The sequence below is a fragment of the Malaclemys terrapin genome, chromosome 7 (assembly GCF_027887155.1).
Source record: "Malaclemys terrapin pileata isolate rMalTer1 chromosome 7, rMalTer1.hap1, whole genome shotgun sequence".
Lineage (NCBI taxonomy): Eukaryota > Metazoa > Chordata > Testudines > Emydidae > Malaclemys > Malaclemys terrapin.
This window is the reverse complement of record NC_071511.1, coordinates 99,610,066-99,628,042: the sequence shown is the minus strand read 5'-3', so window position 1 is coordinate 99,628,042 and position 17,977 is coordinate 99,610,066. Positions and strand designations below refer to the sequence as shown.

At 36.5% G+C, this 17,977-nt stretch overlaps 1 protein-coding gene across 2 annotated transcripts in view; it reads right to left on the bottom strand.

Annotated features, from left to right (window-relative positions):
• Positions 1-2,993: 2,993 nt before the first annotated feature.
• The window catches only part of CFAP46 (cilia and flagella associated protein 46), a 175,088-nt gene continuing 160,104 nt past the window's right edge, over positions 2,994-17,977 (bottom strand). For both annotated transcript variants that reach the window (XM_054035846.1, XM_054035847.1), the window contains 9 exons: positions 17,693-17,769; positions 16,122-16,182; positions 16,000-16,035; positions 12,849-12,951; positions 11,587-11,699; positions 8,763-8,844; positions 6,485-6,621; positions 5,741-5,827; positions 2,994-3,414 (listed from right to left, as the gene is read on the bottom strand). In XM_054035846.1, coding sequence (XP_053891821.1) covers positions 3,278-3,414; positions 5,741-5,827; positions 6,485-6,621; positions 8,763-8,844; positions 11,587-11,699; positions 12,849-12,951; positions 16,000-16,035; positions 16,122-16,182; positions 17,693-17,769 — 833 coding nt within the window. In that variant the 3' untranslated portion in view covers positions 2,994-3,277. The remainder of the gene's footprint in view (positions 3,415-5,740; positions 5,828-6,484; positions 6,622-8,762; positions 8,845-11,586; positions 11,700-12,848; positions 12,952-15,999; positions 16,036-16,121; positions 16,183-17,692; positions 17,770-17,977) is intronic.

Genomic DNA, 17,977 nt, shown 5'->3' with positions numbered 1-17,977 from the left:
TTTGGTTTTATGTATCACCTCCACTAATGATCTGGAAAAGGAAGTGAATTGCACAGTTGACCTTTGCATTTTTGGTCGGGCTTCCACCCACAGCAAAGATTAATACAGTCTGCCATGATTACTCTACTATACCCCGGGCCTGCCTGAGGATTTTGGAGAGGCTTAGAGAGTTTGAGAAATTTCTTACCTGATAATTCTCTTTCTTTTAGCAGAGCTTTACCATTAGTTTTAACAATTTTAGGGTGTAACTGAATCCTTACAAGAGTATCCTTCAAAGGGCACAATCCAAAAAAGGAAATTAGCTTCTGTACAGGTATTTACTGAAACACACACACCATAGGCCTCTCGGTCCCCCAGAGGCTACTACATTTTGGTTGATATTTCTGAAGGAGTACAGGGGACTTAGCCACATAGCTTTGAAAATCTCAGCCTTTATGTTGCCCCCCGCCCAACACCGAAAGATAGATTTACCATCCTGATTGTCCCAGAAACAACTGAGGAATGCCATTGGGGGACTCAGGCAAGCCTGAGGTGTCTTCTGATGTCATATTACAAGTGCAGGGGTCTTACGATTTTTTTGACTGAATGGCTGTCAGTAAGGAATGAATAATTGAAACTCTGGACTCTTCTCTGGATGACAGGTTCATTCTGTATATCATCCATGAGAAGCAATACAGGGGCTACAATGCCCAATTATTATTTCCTGCTTACCATGTTCCCCCCACTCCTGCCCCATCTTGAGGCATCAAAAAAGAGCAACTGAAGAAAAAGGGAGAAATTCCCTTGAACATTACAGCAAACTGCAGTAGAAGACACTCAGTGGACCACAACAGTAACTAAAAGTGTACAGGACTCCTAGGCATCCTGCAATCAAGTAATGAGTCCCTCACCTTTAACTGGGTGTATATTTTATTAATAAAACATGCAAAACAAAACAAAAACAATCCACCCACTCTCAAAGAGAAGACAGCCATAAACATATTTAACGGTGACAGGGCAAGAGTTGCTGCATTTAGATACCTGGATTATCTCCTAGGACATGCATACCCATGGGAGAGATAATTGGTGTTTCTTAGACTCAGGAATAAAAGAATGTAGGAGGTTGGGAGCTTTCTGTCTCCTGGACAGCTACATTTGCCATTGGGAAGCAGATTTTTCTGAATGTGCAAGGCTATGGGAAGTTGGGAAATAACTAAGTGGGATTCCATGCTAAATATGGCCATTTCTGTGGCTGTCTGGATCATGAAAAGTACAGAAGACTGAAGAGAAAACTTTTTTGCTGAATCAGTCCTACATTTCAGCATTGATAACTTAAAACAAAGGTTATATGTCAACATTACCTGGTTTAATTTTGGCATGTTCCCAAAAGTCTAGATGAAAGCAAGACAATACATTTACAAAATGAGACTAAGTCAAATGTTTAACTAGGGAAGAAAATTCAATTTAAACGGAATATATTTTTTAAAAAACCATTGTGCGTTTTATAACAAATAATTTGAGGTAGAAGTTACAGGTCATATAAAGTTATCTGATAAACCTCTGGTAGTGGAGAAGAATTTATTGATATTCTTGTGTGAACAAAAAAGATGTTTTGCATGTCATGATTTTATAATAATGTGCTACAAATCTTTAAAGCTCTATCAGGTTCTAATTAACTTTAGCACAGCATGGTAGCCAGGAACAGTATCTTTTTAGTGACATTTTAATGCCTTAAAGTGAGTACAAAAAATTTATCACAGGGAACAGGCTTGGCTGCCTTGCTGGGAAAAAAAGAGTATTTTAAAACTTTTTTGTTTGAAATTATGATCAAAGCTTTATATTTTTACTAAGTTCTTATTTTGCATTTATTTCTATTGGTACAAAAAAAGTTATAAAATTGTTTAAAACTTCCACCGGTGGCTAAGCATAAGGCAAACTAAATCTGCGTATTTACAATTGTTTCGGAATTTGGTTAATAGTTCTCCATAAAAGATAGTTTTATATTATCAAATAAATCAATGAGCAGACTGCAGCAATTAAATATTACATCCCTGTTTTATGTAGTGGAGGACACAATTTATACTCCCTTATTAGTTAGCTAGTTAATTTTATTTTATTTTTATTTATTTTGGAGGCCAGCACGTTATCCATGTTTCCTGCAATACACCAGGAAAAAGATCAATTACCTCAGAACAGGATACCCTAGTAAAATTTTCAGTCAGGTTCCAAGGAGATTAAATGGTCTGTCTGGGTGTCAAGCTTTTTTTGATGTTCAATGTTAAAGTAATACAGAAGAGAAAAGGTTAAGTAATATACATGGTTCCCTAAAATGGGGCACAATCTACTAAGTAGGATAGGGGAAAGGAATTTTAGTGACTTGTCTGTGTTCTCTAGGCTGTCACTGTAGCATGTGGGGAGACACTGCAAGTACTTTCTGGTCATGCCGGTGCGGTCCATGTACTCCTTCCTTAGCCCGGAGATCCCTGATCCTGCATAGAGCCCTTTGTGAAGTCAGGGGAAGAGAAGACTGCTGCTGTAGAGGAAGCTGAGCTCCCTTCCCACATCTGTGTATAGTAGGGTGACCAGATAGCAAGTGTGAAAAATCAGGACGGGGGTAGGGAGTAATAGGCACCTATATAAGACAAAGCCCCAAATATCAGGACTGTCCCTATAAAATTGGGACATCTGGTCACCCTAGCGTATGGCCCTGGAATATCCAATCACTATTTATACTATTGTAGGTGAATGCAGAGCAAGTAATGTAAAAAGAAAATATACCTTATTTTTGCTTAACACAACATAGTTGATTGCGAATGCGTTTTCTGGAATTTTGTGAACCACAGGCGAAATTTGAGAACTTCATCAATGCTATTATAAATTATTCAAAGGAAAGTTAGTCAATTAAAAAGTACTTTTGAGTCTCATTGCACAAGTTTGTGATGTGAAAACCAGTATGTTTGCTAATTTTTAAGCAGAAGGTAAATAATGGAGTAATCATAAGCAGAAATCCAAGATCTGTTTTTAAAGACTTTAATTAACAACAGAAGAGCACACAGAAATGCATACTTTCAATAATACAAAGCTCTGACGAAAATCTTCTTTGATATTTTAATATCAGTACACAAATCTAAAACAAAATAAATTAGCTAACACGCTTTGCATATTCTTAAATTCAATTCTCATTAGTCTACACAAAAAGTACTTAAGATGACTGAATAAATGCTAGCTTTCAAGATAAGGCCAATATCATGTATACTGTAGATGAGTTCCTATTTACATATAGAAACCTGACATGAATTCACATAACAATTATGTTGGGTAGCCCATATAATATACAATTGAAAGATGATGGCTGAATTGCAGGAAGGTTTGACTGACTGAGAATGATTTGGTTTTCGATTTCATCACTAGAAGAATTCTTAGAATTCTCTTCCACTAGAAAATATTCAAAAAAATTGTTATTTACAATTATACCTATTAGAATATTTTACAATATAGTATTTTTGCCTCTGTTTGCTTAAATATTCAAGTATCTTTTGCATTCCTCTGTTTTACATTGAAATGATGATCAATACACACAAGGGACATTTGAGCACAGAACAGAGAAAACTCAGATAATACTTATGATTTTAGTCTTCCCACTACCCCAAATCATTACTACAAGTCAGCAAAGTGAGGATTTTGTTGGCTTTTCACCAAGAACAAGTAAGTTATTTTATTGTACTTTACTTTACCAGCAGAGGCCTTACCTCTGGCAACTTCTACACAACTTTGTAAATGGAATACGATTTATAATGCTATGTTAGTAACAACCAATAGACAGATAAGTCAAAGACTGCCCCTGTGGGGGTCCCCCACCCCAAGCTAGCAGGTGGAAATTCCTCTATAAATTACCCTATACAGAGAAAAATTTCTAGTGGCTGCCTTCTACCAAGCAGGCTGAACTTATTTTGCGTTTGTAGAGATTTTGCCATGATCTGCAGCCATATCACCGTAATTTACTACATGCTGTAAAATGTAAAATTAATGAGTACTGTATATTTCATGTTTGTCATGCTCTTAGCACTGCTTGCCAGTCACACAAATTAAATTTTATACCAGTCAGACTTCATGGGAAGTATTCACACTCTGTTGGTGAATATTTTGGCTAATTGTGGTAAAGCTACCAAACAGGGAATTTTACACAGGCAAATGTAATTACTCAAATTAGATTTTGGTCATATTATTGGCCTTGGTACCCCTATCTTTTCCAAAAATTGCCACTGAATGTCAGCACATGTAGTCAGGACCTTACCTTTGGGTCTCATCTGTTAGACTGCACTTATCCCAGCAAAACACCCCCTTTAAACACAATATGGTATTAATTCAATATTAACTAAGGCCCACTGCCTGCAAACACTTATGTACATGTATAATTTTAAATTTGTGTGTAGTGGCACTGACCATAATGGGACTGCTAATGTGTTTAATGATAAACACATGAGTAATTGTTTGCAGGATTGGGGCCCCAGAGGGGAGAGTGCCACCAACTTAATCATCAATCATACTGTATTTTCCAGGGAGGTGTGACTTACGTATTGATCAGTTCTGACTCTAGTTAATGTATGACAGCACACCCAAGGCAGTATGACTGCACACAGTACATTGTTGATAAATACAGATTGGAAACTGCAGAGAACACTATAAAGTGTGAGTCACATTCATTACTTCCTACTGAGAATTTGCATTTTTATGGATGTAATTTTATATAATAATAGATTTACTTCATGCAGAGATAGCTGAGTTTACTTTATCACAAATACATACTGCATATGTCAAATGAAACCAAATTCAGAAGTTGCTGGAATCAAGTGAAGAAGTTTTCATAAAATGTAAAAAGATTAATTGAGCTTTCCATAGAAACTGAACTTGAAAAGTACCTTACTAAATTATAGACATTTTCCAAATATCCATTCCCCATGACATATGCACTAATTAAAGCTTAGTTTTCAGAGACTCCTGGCACCAGCAGCTCCTACTACAGTCTGTGGCAATTGCAGGTGCTCATCACCTCTGAAAACCAGGCCATTATGTAATAAACTATATAAAATGTATACCATTAGACTAAATAGAATGGATTTTTATCAACATAAAAATAGAGTAATGCAGTGATTTATCAGGACCCAGATTATGAAGCAGAATCAACATCTTGTCCTGGACAGTCCAGAAAAGCGAGATTAAGATTTATTTGTTTTAACATATGTTGAATTAATATGTTTCTAATATATGTTATGACTATATGGTGATGAAAACACTTTATGATTTGGTACATATTAGACACGCTAAGATATTAGTTCACCTTGACTATCTTGCATCTGTATCAGTCTACAAGGTCTGACTTTTGAAGCTCTTCTCTTACCCCTACTCCCTCCATGAACTGTGGATGTACATATCAACTGCAACATGTTTTAAAAATTGTTGCAATTCTATATACCTATCTCCTAGTTAGTGGAGGCCTTTTAAATTTTTTTTTTTCAAAACCACAATATTCTCCTGATGTTCCTTTGTTTAAAACATACTTATTTACAATCTTAGCTTTAGCTTTGCAGTAAATCAGCTGAGGGAGAAGTCCAACTGAAGTCAGGAACCACTTGAAGTGGCTGCATTTTTCCTCTCTTACATTGTAACAAAGAATTGTAATAGTGATTAAACTACAAGCATCTAATTCTGTTAATATCAGAGGCCAGTTTCTGTACATTATACAAAGGTGTCTATTTCTTACCTCTAGTTGGTGACATTTCCACTCCAATCTTATACTTTTGAAGAACACGAATGGTCTGCCCGGTTGTTTTTCCGGTTTGTAACAAATCTAAAAAGAACTCCTGTCATTTTTATGAACTTTTAATGAGAATTTTGAAAAACAAGAAGATACAAACCCTGGGTTCTTTTAGACCAGTGCCTCAGCTTTTAAAAATGGAGCAAATCAAAATGATATAGATCACTAGGAGTTAGTTATAGTTCTGTGATTGTGCGAGTAACTTTCAAGTAGTTTCCCTTTCTGTGCCCTCGCAGCACCTACAGATTGCTCCGTGGCTTTCATGATTCAAGACCTTGCTCTTAACTATAAAAGTCTTGCTCTTAATTTATAACCAGCAGCTCATCCTTCACTCACATTCATTCACTTTACATTCTTAAAGCAAGAAGACAAGGTTAACATTCTCCTTGAAGGCATCACAGAACATTTTCTCAAAATAGTAATAGTTGCTAATTTATGGCAGCTCAAGGACACTTCTCTCTCCATTAATCGGGGACAGGTAGGGCTCTGAGCAGGGTTTTTAGAAAGAAGGATCAGAAAGCCCACATAGCCAGCCAATCCCTGCTACTTATTAGCATGCAGGTCTTCACAGCCTCTCTCTCAGCCCTCACTCTACAATGAGGATAGCACAAGAATTGTGCTATTCTACATAAAGTATCAGAAAATTTTAAGGACTAATGTGTTAAGGGAAGATTTGCCACAAGTACATACTTTCAGACAAGATTTCCAGCCTTTTTGCATTCTCTTGTAGGGTTGTATACCACTGGTTGGCCATAATGGAACGAACACCAGTAAGGCTTAGAAGGATTGCTGTCTCTGTTGGTCTCTCTATAGACATATGTAGACGACTAAAGAAAGTCAATAGTATAAGAAAAATAGAATCAATAAATATAATGCATAAAAATGATAAGTACAAAGTTTCCTGAAACATTATGATGCATGTTGTGCTTTTGAATATAGAGGACAAAAATGACTTTTATTCAACTTTCACCATACAAAACATATCAGTATATGGTGGACTGCATTTTTCTCATACATTTTTAATTCTTAGTGAAAGTGTGTTGGAATGTTTTGTATTAAGTAGGGGATGCTATATAAACAACTATGTTAAGTTCTACTTCATCTCTGCAGGGTGTGAACTCCCACCTAGCAGACTGTGCACTGCCATGTTACTGTTTAGGGAAGGATAATACAGTAAATTAAAGGAAAGAATAACAGACAAAGCACATTAGTTGTGGATAAGGGTCTGTGGAGTAGGCTTTAGGATCCAGCTGAGTAGTTTAGAGACAGGCATGCTGAGTTATCGGTAATGCTTACCTTCAGGAGGAGGAAAAAGAAGAAGAGAAGTGATTTCTCCTTACATGAGATGCATGTCTGCACTTCAGCATATTTGGAGATATGACGGGTCTTTACTGCTAAAAAAGTTGTGTTTTGTTTCCCTTGTGGTAATAACATGTTCAAGCCACCCCAAGGTAAAACAACAGTAAAGACAAGGCACTTCAGGTTGCCCTGGCAGTTAAACTAGAGTTCCTGGTCTTACTGTGTTTTTACCTCAGCATAGGTCACACATATTAATTACTCACAGTAAAAAAATGCAGATACTTTAGCAGTGAAAACAAGCTGTTAGAGTGAGTGCTGCAAAAGTTTGGAGACTCAGAAATGATATACAAGGAAAGACATTCTCCTCCCTGGAGCTGGATTAAATGAAATTGCTGCAACTGAACACTTGGAGATTTGGAGTTTTGATAGTTTTTTTTTTTGGGTGAAATTCTAGAGCATTGGAATTGTAGCAATTTAAAAATGGAATTTTGCTTTTTGTCAATCTGCATTTCATGGTAATCCCCGTATAAAACAACAGTTAAGGTTTTCTATAATCTCTCTGGAGGATGCTACCTATTTCTTGGGGGAACACGAAGTTATGTGATTTAGCTTTTAATTGAAGTTATTCTAAACTTTCGGGGAACTGTCACAGTCAGAGCCATAAATCACCCACTTAAGAGATGCAGGATGACAGCAACAGGCTGGTAAATACAATAATCTATTAGGATGAGACTGCAAATGTACACAGTTGGAAAACCTACATTAAGGAATTGTCTTTTGACTTAATTTAGGGAACGACTGTGTTTGGGGAAAAAAGCTTTGAGAAATAAAGGGACCATTCTTAATTGTTTTCACATAAAAGAGGGGGATTCAGGCGTAGTTACTGGATTTAAATATTTAGAATTATTTTGTGTGTGTGTATTTATGTATTAGATACAGTATCTTACATCCAGCACATTTTAATTTGCAAGGTGTACAGGTAGTTTAGGTGAAAGTGGCGATACTCACTGATAGCTCTTTATATTTTTAGGGGGACTTTTCTATTTATTTCCTATTAGTGGGACATTTATCAGCTGAAGTCAGAAAAGTAGAAAGTATTTTAATTTCTCAAGAATTTGTATTAGATATATACAATAAATGTGTGAGCTCTGTCTCTTTAAATTTAGATGCAAGGCAGATACTTAGCTGTCTTCAAGGTTAACACCTTTAATCAGCAATAGAAAACATTTGGAAAGAAGTTAATTAGCATCCCAAAACAATTTATTCCAGCAAAAGACAAACACTTGGCTCAGTGTCAAAGTATTAATTGTATAAACCTTCAGAAGGACTCTAAAGTATCTTTCTATGCTAGAAAGGCTGTATCTATTTAACTAGATTGATTTAAAAATCCTGAATTCAGAAGACAGTGGGGAAGGTTTCTGCCCCCCGGACTCGGTCTCCCCACAGCCTTGATCTGTCCTCTCCTCATCTGTGGAGCCCTGATACAATGCAGCACCTGTGAAAAAGACTTCTATAGGATCATGGGGGAAAGTGGCCTAACTCCCCACTCCAAACTCAGATCTGAGTCCACCCCACTTTCAGAAGCACAGAAGACAATTTTAAATTTGCTTTGAAAGACAAAAAATGAGGCACTGTGACTATCTGCAGGATAAAATAAGATTTATTCTACCTTTTGAGTGTATCAAGCTTTGCCAGTCGTTGGAAACTCTGATTTGATTGCACCAGATCTAAAAGTACCATCAACTGGCATTCTGGAAAAATAATGTTAGTTGTTTTAACAGCATTTACAAAGTGAATATAGATAATATGTATCTTTCTGATGTTATTGCTCTTGTGAAAGTATTGAATAAACAGTTTTCAATATAAACATTTATTTTTTCTTCTGCCATAACTGTATATTCAGCTATTTGTTAAGAAAAAGCATTTGAATAATCACTTTCTACTACTACCTGACGTCTTTTTGTTTTGTCTTTGTACAACACCTAGCACAATGGAGTCCTGGTTCATGAGTAGGGCTCCTAGGTGCTATGGTAATACAAATAGTAAACAAATAATAATAAATAATAAATTTACAGGACTCATTTCTGCAACCCTTTCAAGTTCGGTAGAACTGATTTCAAGTAGGATTTACTTGCATGAGTAAATACTACTCAAGTAAAGATTGCAAAATTTGGTCCAATGTGATTTTTATCGAGAAGGGTCCCATATGGTCTTACAAACAAATGACAGGGATCTCTGCTTCATTTGTCAGTTGTCTGTCTGAAAGCAAATTAAATTTAAGTGAGATTTATGAATATTTATACTATTCTGATAGATAATCACGTTTTGCAAATCAAATGTGATTTTTCCAGATGCGATCAGTTAATTTACATGGTCAGTGAGACCAAATCAAGGAATATATAGCAGACTAATTCACTAACAATGCCTTTTCTGTACTGTTTTTGAATATTTGTTAAGGAAAAACACAAGAAGCTATTGTAATTCGAATAGCTAACTTATCCTTTCTAAATAAATATTAATGTCCTTTGGAAAACTATGAAATGTGGATAATTGTAGCCAGGATGGCAAGAAACAATCTCCGCTTTCAGAAAATTTAGTGATAGAGAATTATAATACCATGTTTGCAAATATAGGTCAGTGGAGGCTCTCAAAAATTAATATTTATTAGGTCCCATGAAAATTAGCTCTGTACCCGATTCAGCCTACAGGTAACATTAAATGACTTCATGGGCTGTCAACCTGTGGAAATTTGGGTAGATGACCAGGAAGTGGAAAGACTGTGCAGCTACCCTGACAAATCCACTATGTACAGGGTATATTTAAGGGCTTAAGGCCAGATTTGTAAAGATACTTGAAATTAATGGGTATTTGGTGCCGAAGTCCTTTAAAAAATCCCACTAGGTGCCTAACTGTCTCTTTAGGTGCCTAAATACCTTTAAAAATCTGGCCTGAAATCCTTAAATATTCCACGCCCCTAATGGATCTGTCAGGATTAATTCCCTGTAAAATGTATACTGTGCAGCCTCTAATAGGAATAACTATATTTTAAAGGAATAGAAGTGATAGCTATATGAAAAGGACATTAAGCACTTAGTAGCATAGGGGTTTATGTTATTTTTGAAAATGGGACTTAGGTTTCTAAGACACTTGGGTGCTTCTGAAAATAGAAGACTTTGCTCTTTCAAAGGCTCAGAGAAATTTAACAGACACAGGAAACAGACTTGTTTTCTTTTCCAGTGACAGTGAAAGCCATCTTCACGTTGGTAAAAATGCATTGGAGTAACTAACAAACCTACCAAAGCTTTCTAAGAAAATATTAGATATTGTATCACTAGCCTCTGTGTTCTCCCTGCACTATGGACTTCTGTCCATGGAGAAGTGCTGGAAATCACACAGCATATGTCTCATATATTTTCTGTTCCAGTGGTGTCTTTGTCAACATGTTTAGAATTTCCTGTTGATAAAATAGGGGGTCTAGACTTTTCCTAGCACTTGAAATTTGATTCAGCATTCAAGAAGCATCATCAGTCTAGACCAGGGGTAGGCAACCTATGGCACGCGTGCCAAAGGAGGCACGCGAGCTGATTTTCATTGGCACTCACACTGCCCGTGTCCTGGCTACTGGTCCGGGGGGCTCTGCATTTTAATTTAATTTTAAATGAAGCTTCTTAAACATTTAAAAAACCTTATTTACTTTACATACAACAATAGTTTAGTTATACATTATAGACTTGTAGAAAGAGACCTTCTAAAAACGTTAAAATGTATTACTGGCACGCGAAACCTTAAATTAGAGTGAATAAATGAAGACGTGGCACACCACTTTTGAAAGGTTGCCGACCCCTGGTCTAGACACATACATGAAAAGTATTTCCCTGCTATAGGGGACTATAAAACAAGACTACCAGAGACATATCATTTAGGCCCATGTTTTCAAAAGTGACCTCTAATTTTCAGTGCCCAACTCTAAACATGTAAGGTGTAATTTATAAATACCATCTCCAACTCTAATTCAACTCAACTCAGAGCTGTCAGCATTCAGAAACTCTGAATATCAGATCTTGGGCCCCCAAATTCTGAGGCAACTTTTGAAAATTTGAGTCCTAACCTTTTAATATGTCTTTTTGAGAAATTTGGACCCAATGGGAAGAAACCAAATTTCAGGAGAAAGAAAAATATGCCCAACAATAAAAACAGTCAAGTAAATTTGACAGAACTCCCCCTTGCCAAAAGTAGTGTTAGATTCCCACTGTTTAAATTCTAAGACTATTCTAACAGATAGCAAACAACAAGAATTTAAATTGATATTTGTTCCATATCCTGAATGCAGAACTTCTTGAATGAAGAGCATGGTCCCTTAGCTCTGTGTTATACTGTACCTTTCATTGCATAACCCTAATATTCTCATAATTATTTGGCATGGAATAGAATTTTATGATGCTTTGCAAGGGAAGAGAACACAAAATATAGTTTTTTCAGCTTCCTTATCTCACCTGGAATGTTCATAGCAATAAATCTGTTAAGTAAAATATGAGACAAGAATCTTTCCATTCCATAGAACAGAAACGCACTGCAGTTATTCAGTAACTGCTCCCATTCAGCTTGGCTGCAAAGAAAGGTAAGCTATTTAGACCAGGCAGCTGTTTTACAGTAGTATTTTTCTGGATACATCTATATAAAATGTTTCAATGTTAATTACTCAACAAACAATTGTTTGAAAAGTAAAAAGACAAAGGGAGAAGACTTCAGTTATGGTACAGAATTTGAACAGCAGTGTGTGTGAACTGTTATACAATAATTTACTTAGCTAAATTGTATACTTTACCATAGTAACATAACACCTCACAGTAAATAAGACATGGACGGTGCTTTTGAGATTTAAGGGACTATTCTACAGAGGAACAAGCCAGTATATACTGTGCAATCCCCATTTCTTTGAGATACAGTATTTATCTTAACATTCAAAGGGAATGCTCAAGGACTAGAAGAGAGCTCATTAGGGAGCTAAGAAATTGGGGTGTGGGAAGAGATGATTCTAAAATTGAAGTAATTATATATGAAGCTAAGTGAACCAACTGTATGAAACAATATTAATTACATTATCAGGTCTTGAAATTGTAAACTACAGGATGAATCTTCACTACTTTATTTCAGAAGTATGTGCTACAATATTACAATCCTATAGTGAGCATGAAAATGCTATAGTTTTCAAATATGTGTTTCCAAAATTGTTGTTTTATTAACTCAGTGAAGATGAAAGTACTTGTAAGATGGACAGGGAAGTGATCTGAATTACCTGAACTTGTAACCTCCTGTTATTTTGTCAGAGTGATATTGCTAGAGTGCCAATGTTATAAATTTGTCTATGTATATACTTTATAACTTTCTCTCAAAAACTCGTTGTATATATCTTCTCCAGTTTTCCATTATTTTACATAATAAGTTTTTTCTGAAGTTCCATTTATGGTAATTTTATTACAATCAAGAAGGACAGTGCCATTTTGCTATCAACAGAATACCCCTACATACTTTAGCCTTGCTTGTGATCAATATGGCAAAATGTATTACAGGTGTGTCTTCTGGATTCTTTCTTTAAATTCTTCCATCTATAAATCTGTAGATATGCTTAGGGTAGGGGCGATGTCTTCCTATGCATTTGCACAGCACCTAGCACAATGGGGGCCTAGTCATGACTGGGGCCTCTGGGAAATACCTCTTTAAAAAAAGAGAGAAATAAAGAAGAGCCATAACAAACCTTGGGACATGCATGCTACCAATAACTCCTTCCCAGTGTGGTGTAAATTGCTCATGGTATTTTTCTAGGATTTCCTTTATTTTGTGGGAAGGACTTACTGCTTCTGTAACATAAGAATTTAATCATTTAACATAATATAGAGTACGCAATGCAGCCTAAATTTCTAACATGCAGAGGCTGGCAATACAATATTTTTATTTCTATCATCATTCAATCTAAAGTTTTTCATGAGAAAAGTCCAGTCGCCATGCCCTGGCAATTGTAGGTCTTAATCCTGACTAAAGCTAAAGGTGCCAGGTAGTGACAAGTGTGATGGCATATTTTGTGACTGAGAGGGATGAAAAGATAACCTAGGAGAGAAGTCAAGGATAGAATAGGTATAAAAATGAGCTCTAAAGGTGGTTCTTCTGTGTCAAGAGTTAACATAACATTGCACTGCTCGTACGATTCCCGTTTTAGGGGCTCAGATACTGTGGTGAGGGGAACTATATAGCACCTCTATACATAATGGAATTCAATTTCCAGAGCTCTCAGTTTAACACATTTCACAAGACTAATCTCAAAAACAAACAATCCTTCAGTTTTAGTTACAGTTTAATTAGTCTTTTCCATCTTGATTATATTTTCTATGCTCATGCAGCTATAATTTCCACTTACGTGGAGTTCCTCCAAAACTTCAGAATCAGTTATTTCTGCTCTGCTGTCAAAGAGAAATTAGGTAGAACAATGTGTCCCAAAGTCATAACATTTGTTATATGCTATGGCTGGAACAATATTTTCCCCTTTGTTAAAGATTATTTTTTATAACTTTATCTGGTTCAAATCCCAAATTTAAGTATATTTTGAGCATGCTGAATAACTTAGCTTTGGCTAATAAATTTGAATAAAAATTAAATTAAATTATTGTCTTCAGGGGGAAAATAGGTGAAAATAGGTGGTAGTTATGAAAATATTTTGTGTCATACTGTACAAACACAGTAACTGATACATGTAGCCTTGGTAAATGCACTCCACAAGAAAGAAGTGGTCATTTTTAAATGACCTTACATTGACACTCTTGATTATCGTTGTATCCTTGACCTCCCACAAAGAATCACAAGATAACATGCCACTTCAAGGCTTTAATCACTATAGTTTTATTTATAATCTTTGGCTTGAGGACTTCTAAATATAACTCTTGTTAAAAGTGATAAAATATATACAGAATTCTAGCATAATGGATTTTATTCATCAATAGAATGCATAGAATTTTGTTTTTCTAACTTTAACTAGAAAATGTTATTTCTATTTGTTATTTATTTTCAATTTTAAATGATTAGTTCTAAATCACAAATATGAAATTTCCATATGTAGAGCAAAGTGGTATCACATTTCTGGGAGGTTATTTGGGAGATAAGTGCCTAAGTGCTTTTGAAAATCTTACTTCCGGTGTTTATGTAAGTTTGAAACCAGACAATTTGATTTTTTTTGTCTTCCAATTCTTCACACAGGTTTTAAGTGTCAAACCTCCAGGCTGGATTTAAGTGATAGAGTTACATTATTATACCAAACATTTCAGGTAATTTGAATGAATACTCAGGGTCATAGAAGTTTTTATATATGATTACATTTCAAAGAATGCAGAATAAATACCGATTTTTAGAAATGTGCTGATTCACTATTTGCTGCCACTTGTAGATAACAATTTGATACTTATGAAATGCTGCTTTTCTATAAATTTAGAAAATGTGAAACTATTAACACCAATTGTTAAGGGAGGAAAAGAGCTACATACTAAATACTGTAAGAATTTCAGTTTTACATTAATTATTTAAAAAAGAAAAAAGTCCAGCTTATTCCCATGGAGTGAAATTCTCATCACCAACATGAAGTCAGAGTGATCAGGCTCTGTGCTGGTGAAACGCCAAGGGACAGTGGGTTTGGGTGCTGAAATTTGCCCTCACAACCTGATGCAAAGGTATGGAGTTGCAGCACAGATCTCCACTGCAGCTAGAGCTCCTCTGTATCAGTTGCATGTTATCTAAGTATGACTGGCTCCCAATGTAGATCTGCCTCTCCTCTACCCCACTCCCACCACTACCCTTTGCTCTAGCCCAGTTCAGGAGCCAAATTAGTGATCAACATTACCCAACATGACCCCAAAGAGCCACAGTAGTGTGAATTCATTGTTTTAGTTACTATTTTTATATAACATATATTTTATTCTCACAACAAAATGCCTGACCAAGTATTCTACAATTGATTAATAATGTAGTAAAAGCATCCTGATTGGTTAATAACTTAGATTAGTTAATAATTAAATCACCCCGAGTTTTAATATCATGTGCTGGAAAGAGCTGCAGGAGACACATTCAAGTGTCAGTTGCAGCTCAAGAGCCTTAGGGTACGTCTTCACTTACCGGAGGGTCCGGCGGCAGGCAATCGATGTTCTGGAATCGATTTATCGCGTCTGGTTAAGACGCGATAAATCGATCCCGGATCGATCCCGGAAGTGCTCGCCGTCGACGCCGGTACTCCAGCTCGGCGAGAGGAGTACGCGGCATCGACGGGGGAGCCTCCGTGCCGCGTCTGGACCCGCGGTAAGTTCGGACTAAGGTACTTCGAATTCAGCTACGTTATTAATGTAGCTCAATTTGCGTACCTTAGTCCGAAGTGGGGACTTAGTGGGGACCAGGCCTTAGTCTGTTCTAGCCTATGCTGATCTCTTCTGCAACACAAAGGAAAAATCACACAGCACTCATTCCTGTGGCTCCCCAGGAACCTCCAATGCATGCTTAAGTATTGCTGAGGGCCTTAAGTTTACCTTTTTAATCCAAAAATAGCAAAACAAATTATTGTTAAAGAGCTGTACATTTGGTGGGGAAAATACAATGAGAAAGATTATTTCAATAATTATTTTCTTGGAGATGTTGGCTCCATATTTTATTACTTATATGAAGAAGGAAGAATGCAGCCTAATTTGACTGAATCTGAAACAGGTTTTTATTTTTATAAGAAGCTGAGACTTTTTTTTTTTAAAACATAAGCAACATTATGAGGATGAGCTGTTATGTCAACTACCTCATGTCTTAAGTTCATCACTTACTATAAAAATGTTCCAAATCCACAAAACCTTTAGTTTGTGGAGAAAATAATTTTCTAAATATATTACCTGCTTCTCTTGCTTCATTATATGGATCCACAACATCTGACCTATAGCTAAGGAGATGTAAACAATGAAATCTATCATCTTATCCGATACATTCCGGTTAATAGTTCCTTTTGAAAGGATACATTTAAAATTGTGTGTATCAACAGACAGGCAGTTAGGAGGTAGAACACGATTAATGGGTACCTACAATTAAATAACAAAGATTATTTTTTTTGCCATGCAAAAAAATTCTGTAGTTATATCAATATTGCACAACATTATGTCCAACAAAATGAGCAACACTAAAATGCTTTGCTGAAGTCTGGGGGCTTAGACCAAAAGCGGTACAATATGTCAGTGCCAACTGAAACCAAAAACATAAGCATCTTTTGTTGGGGAGAAGCAGTTCAAGTCTGTTTGAACCTGCTTACCTTGATCTAATGCTGGATACTTTGCTCATACACAGAATATGAATTTAAAGGAAATGGAGGTTAGTTACCTGTAACTAGACGTTCTTCAAGATGTGTGGTCTCTGTCTGTGTTTCACATGTGGGTACGCATACACGCCATGAGCCTGAGTCCAGAAATCCTAAACAGCAGTGTCCATTGGCCCACAAACGTGCAGTAGATCTCTCCACACCTGACTGATGGCATAAGAGGCAGTGTGGGGCAACACCTCCCCTGTTCCTCTTCTGATTGCAAATCCAACAGGATTTGAAGCAGAGGAGACGAAGGGTTAGATTTGTGTACTACAGATAGGGATCACAACTCTCAAAAAACTTCCTGTTACAGGTAAGTAACCTTAATTTCTTCCACATGTGGGTGGATTGACAAGCAGTGCTTAGACTGGAGGGGAGTGAGAAGAAGCTGGAAGCAAAGATGCTTGCAGTACTGAAGTTCACACAGCTGCATCTGCAGCAGAGGCCTGAACTAGCTAATAATGTCTGCACTTTGCAGAGATACACGTCTCACTCAAACAGTAGAGGTGATTGTCACTCATGGAGAAGGAACAAGGGCAGGAGATGCAATTCTTCAACCCTGGGACTCTGGACATAGAGGGAGTCTCCAATATAGGGAAAAACAAGCTATAATAACAATCTTATAAAACTCTAACTAGACTAATATAAAAGTTATGAAACAGAAACTATTAGATATTTATGTACAGGTTCTATCAAGAGAAAAAGCTGCAGAATTCTGTGGACACAGGGATTATGACTCAGGCCATGCAGCAGTAAGATGGAACTGGAGAGGTGTCAGCCCGCGCTGCCTTTTATGCCTTCAGTCGGGAGGGCAAGGAGATCCACTGCACACATGTGGACCAATGGACACTGCATGTTAGAATTTCTGGACTTGGGTGCATGGCACTCATGCATACTCAGGTGTGGAATACACATAGGCACCAGCACTCAAAGAAGAACTAGCTCAGCAGTTATTGGGCAAAGATTAATAAAAAAGATTCTAACAAATTCTGTGGTTTTCACTCCATCTCACACTTACAGTGTGTGTAACAAAGACCCTGATAAGAACAATAAATTACCCTATTGCTTCTCTTACCTCATGTGTCTTAGGAAAAATTTAAGGAAATAATTTTTTTTTTAAAAGTTGAAATACAACTACGCTCCGTTTGTGAGATAGCTTGCGATTATGGCCTTAACATAGGGATTAACGTCTCGCTACACTGTTATGTAAAGCAGTATGAATTTCTCTTGCTTACCATTTTGACGTTCTTTTTCTGATCCACTTTTGGTTTCGGTTCCTTTGAACTTTTTGGGTCTTTTTTTACTTCATTCTCTGTGAAAGTTCAAAGAATAAAAACTTTAAAATATAGGTGGTGTTTGCTAAACTGCTGTGCAAATGCGCCTTCATTGAAAAGAAATACATAATGATTTTAAAAGATAAGACAATATGTGGAATGTTTTCTATCTGAATAGGGACTGCTGAACCCAGCGTTGTCCCCAGCCTGCTGAGTGATGGCATAATAAGCTGTGAATACGTGGAT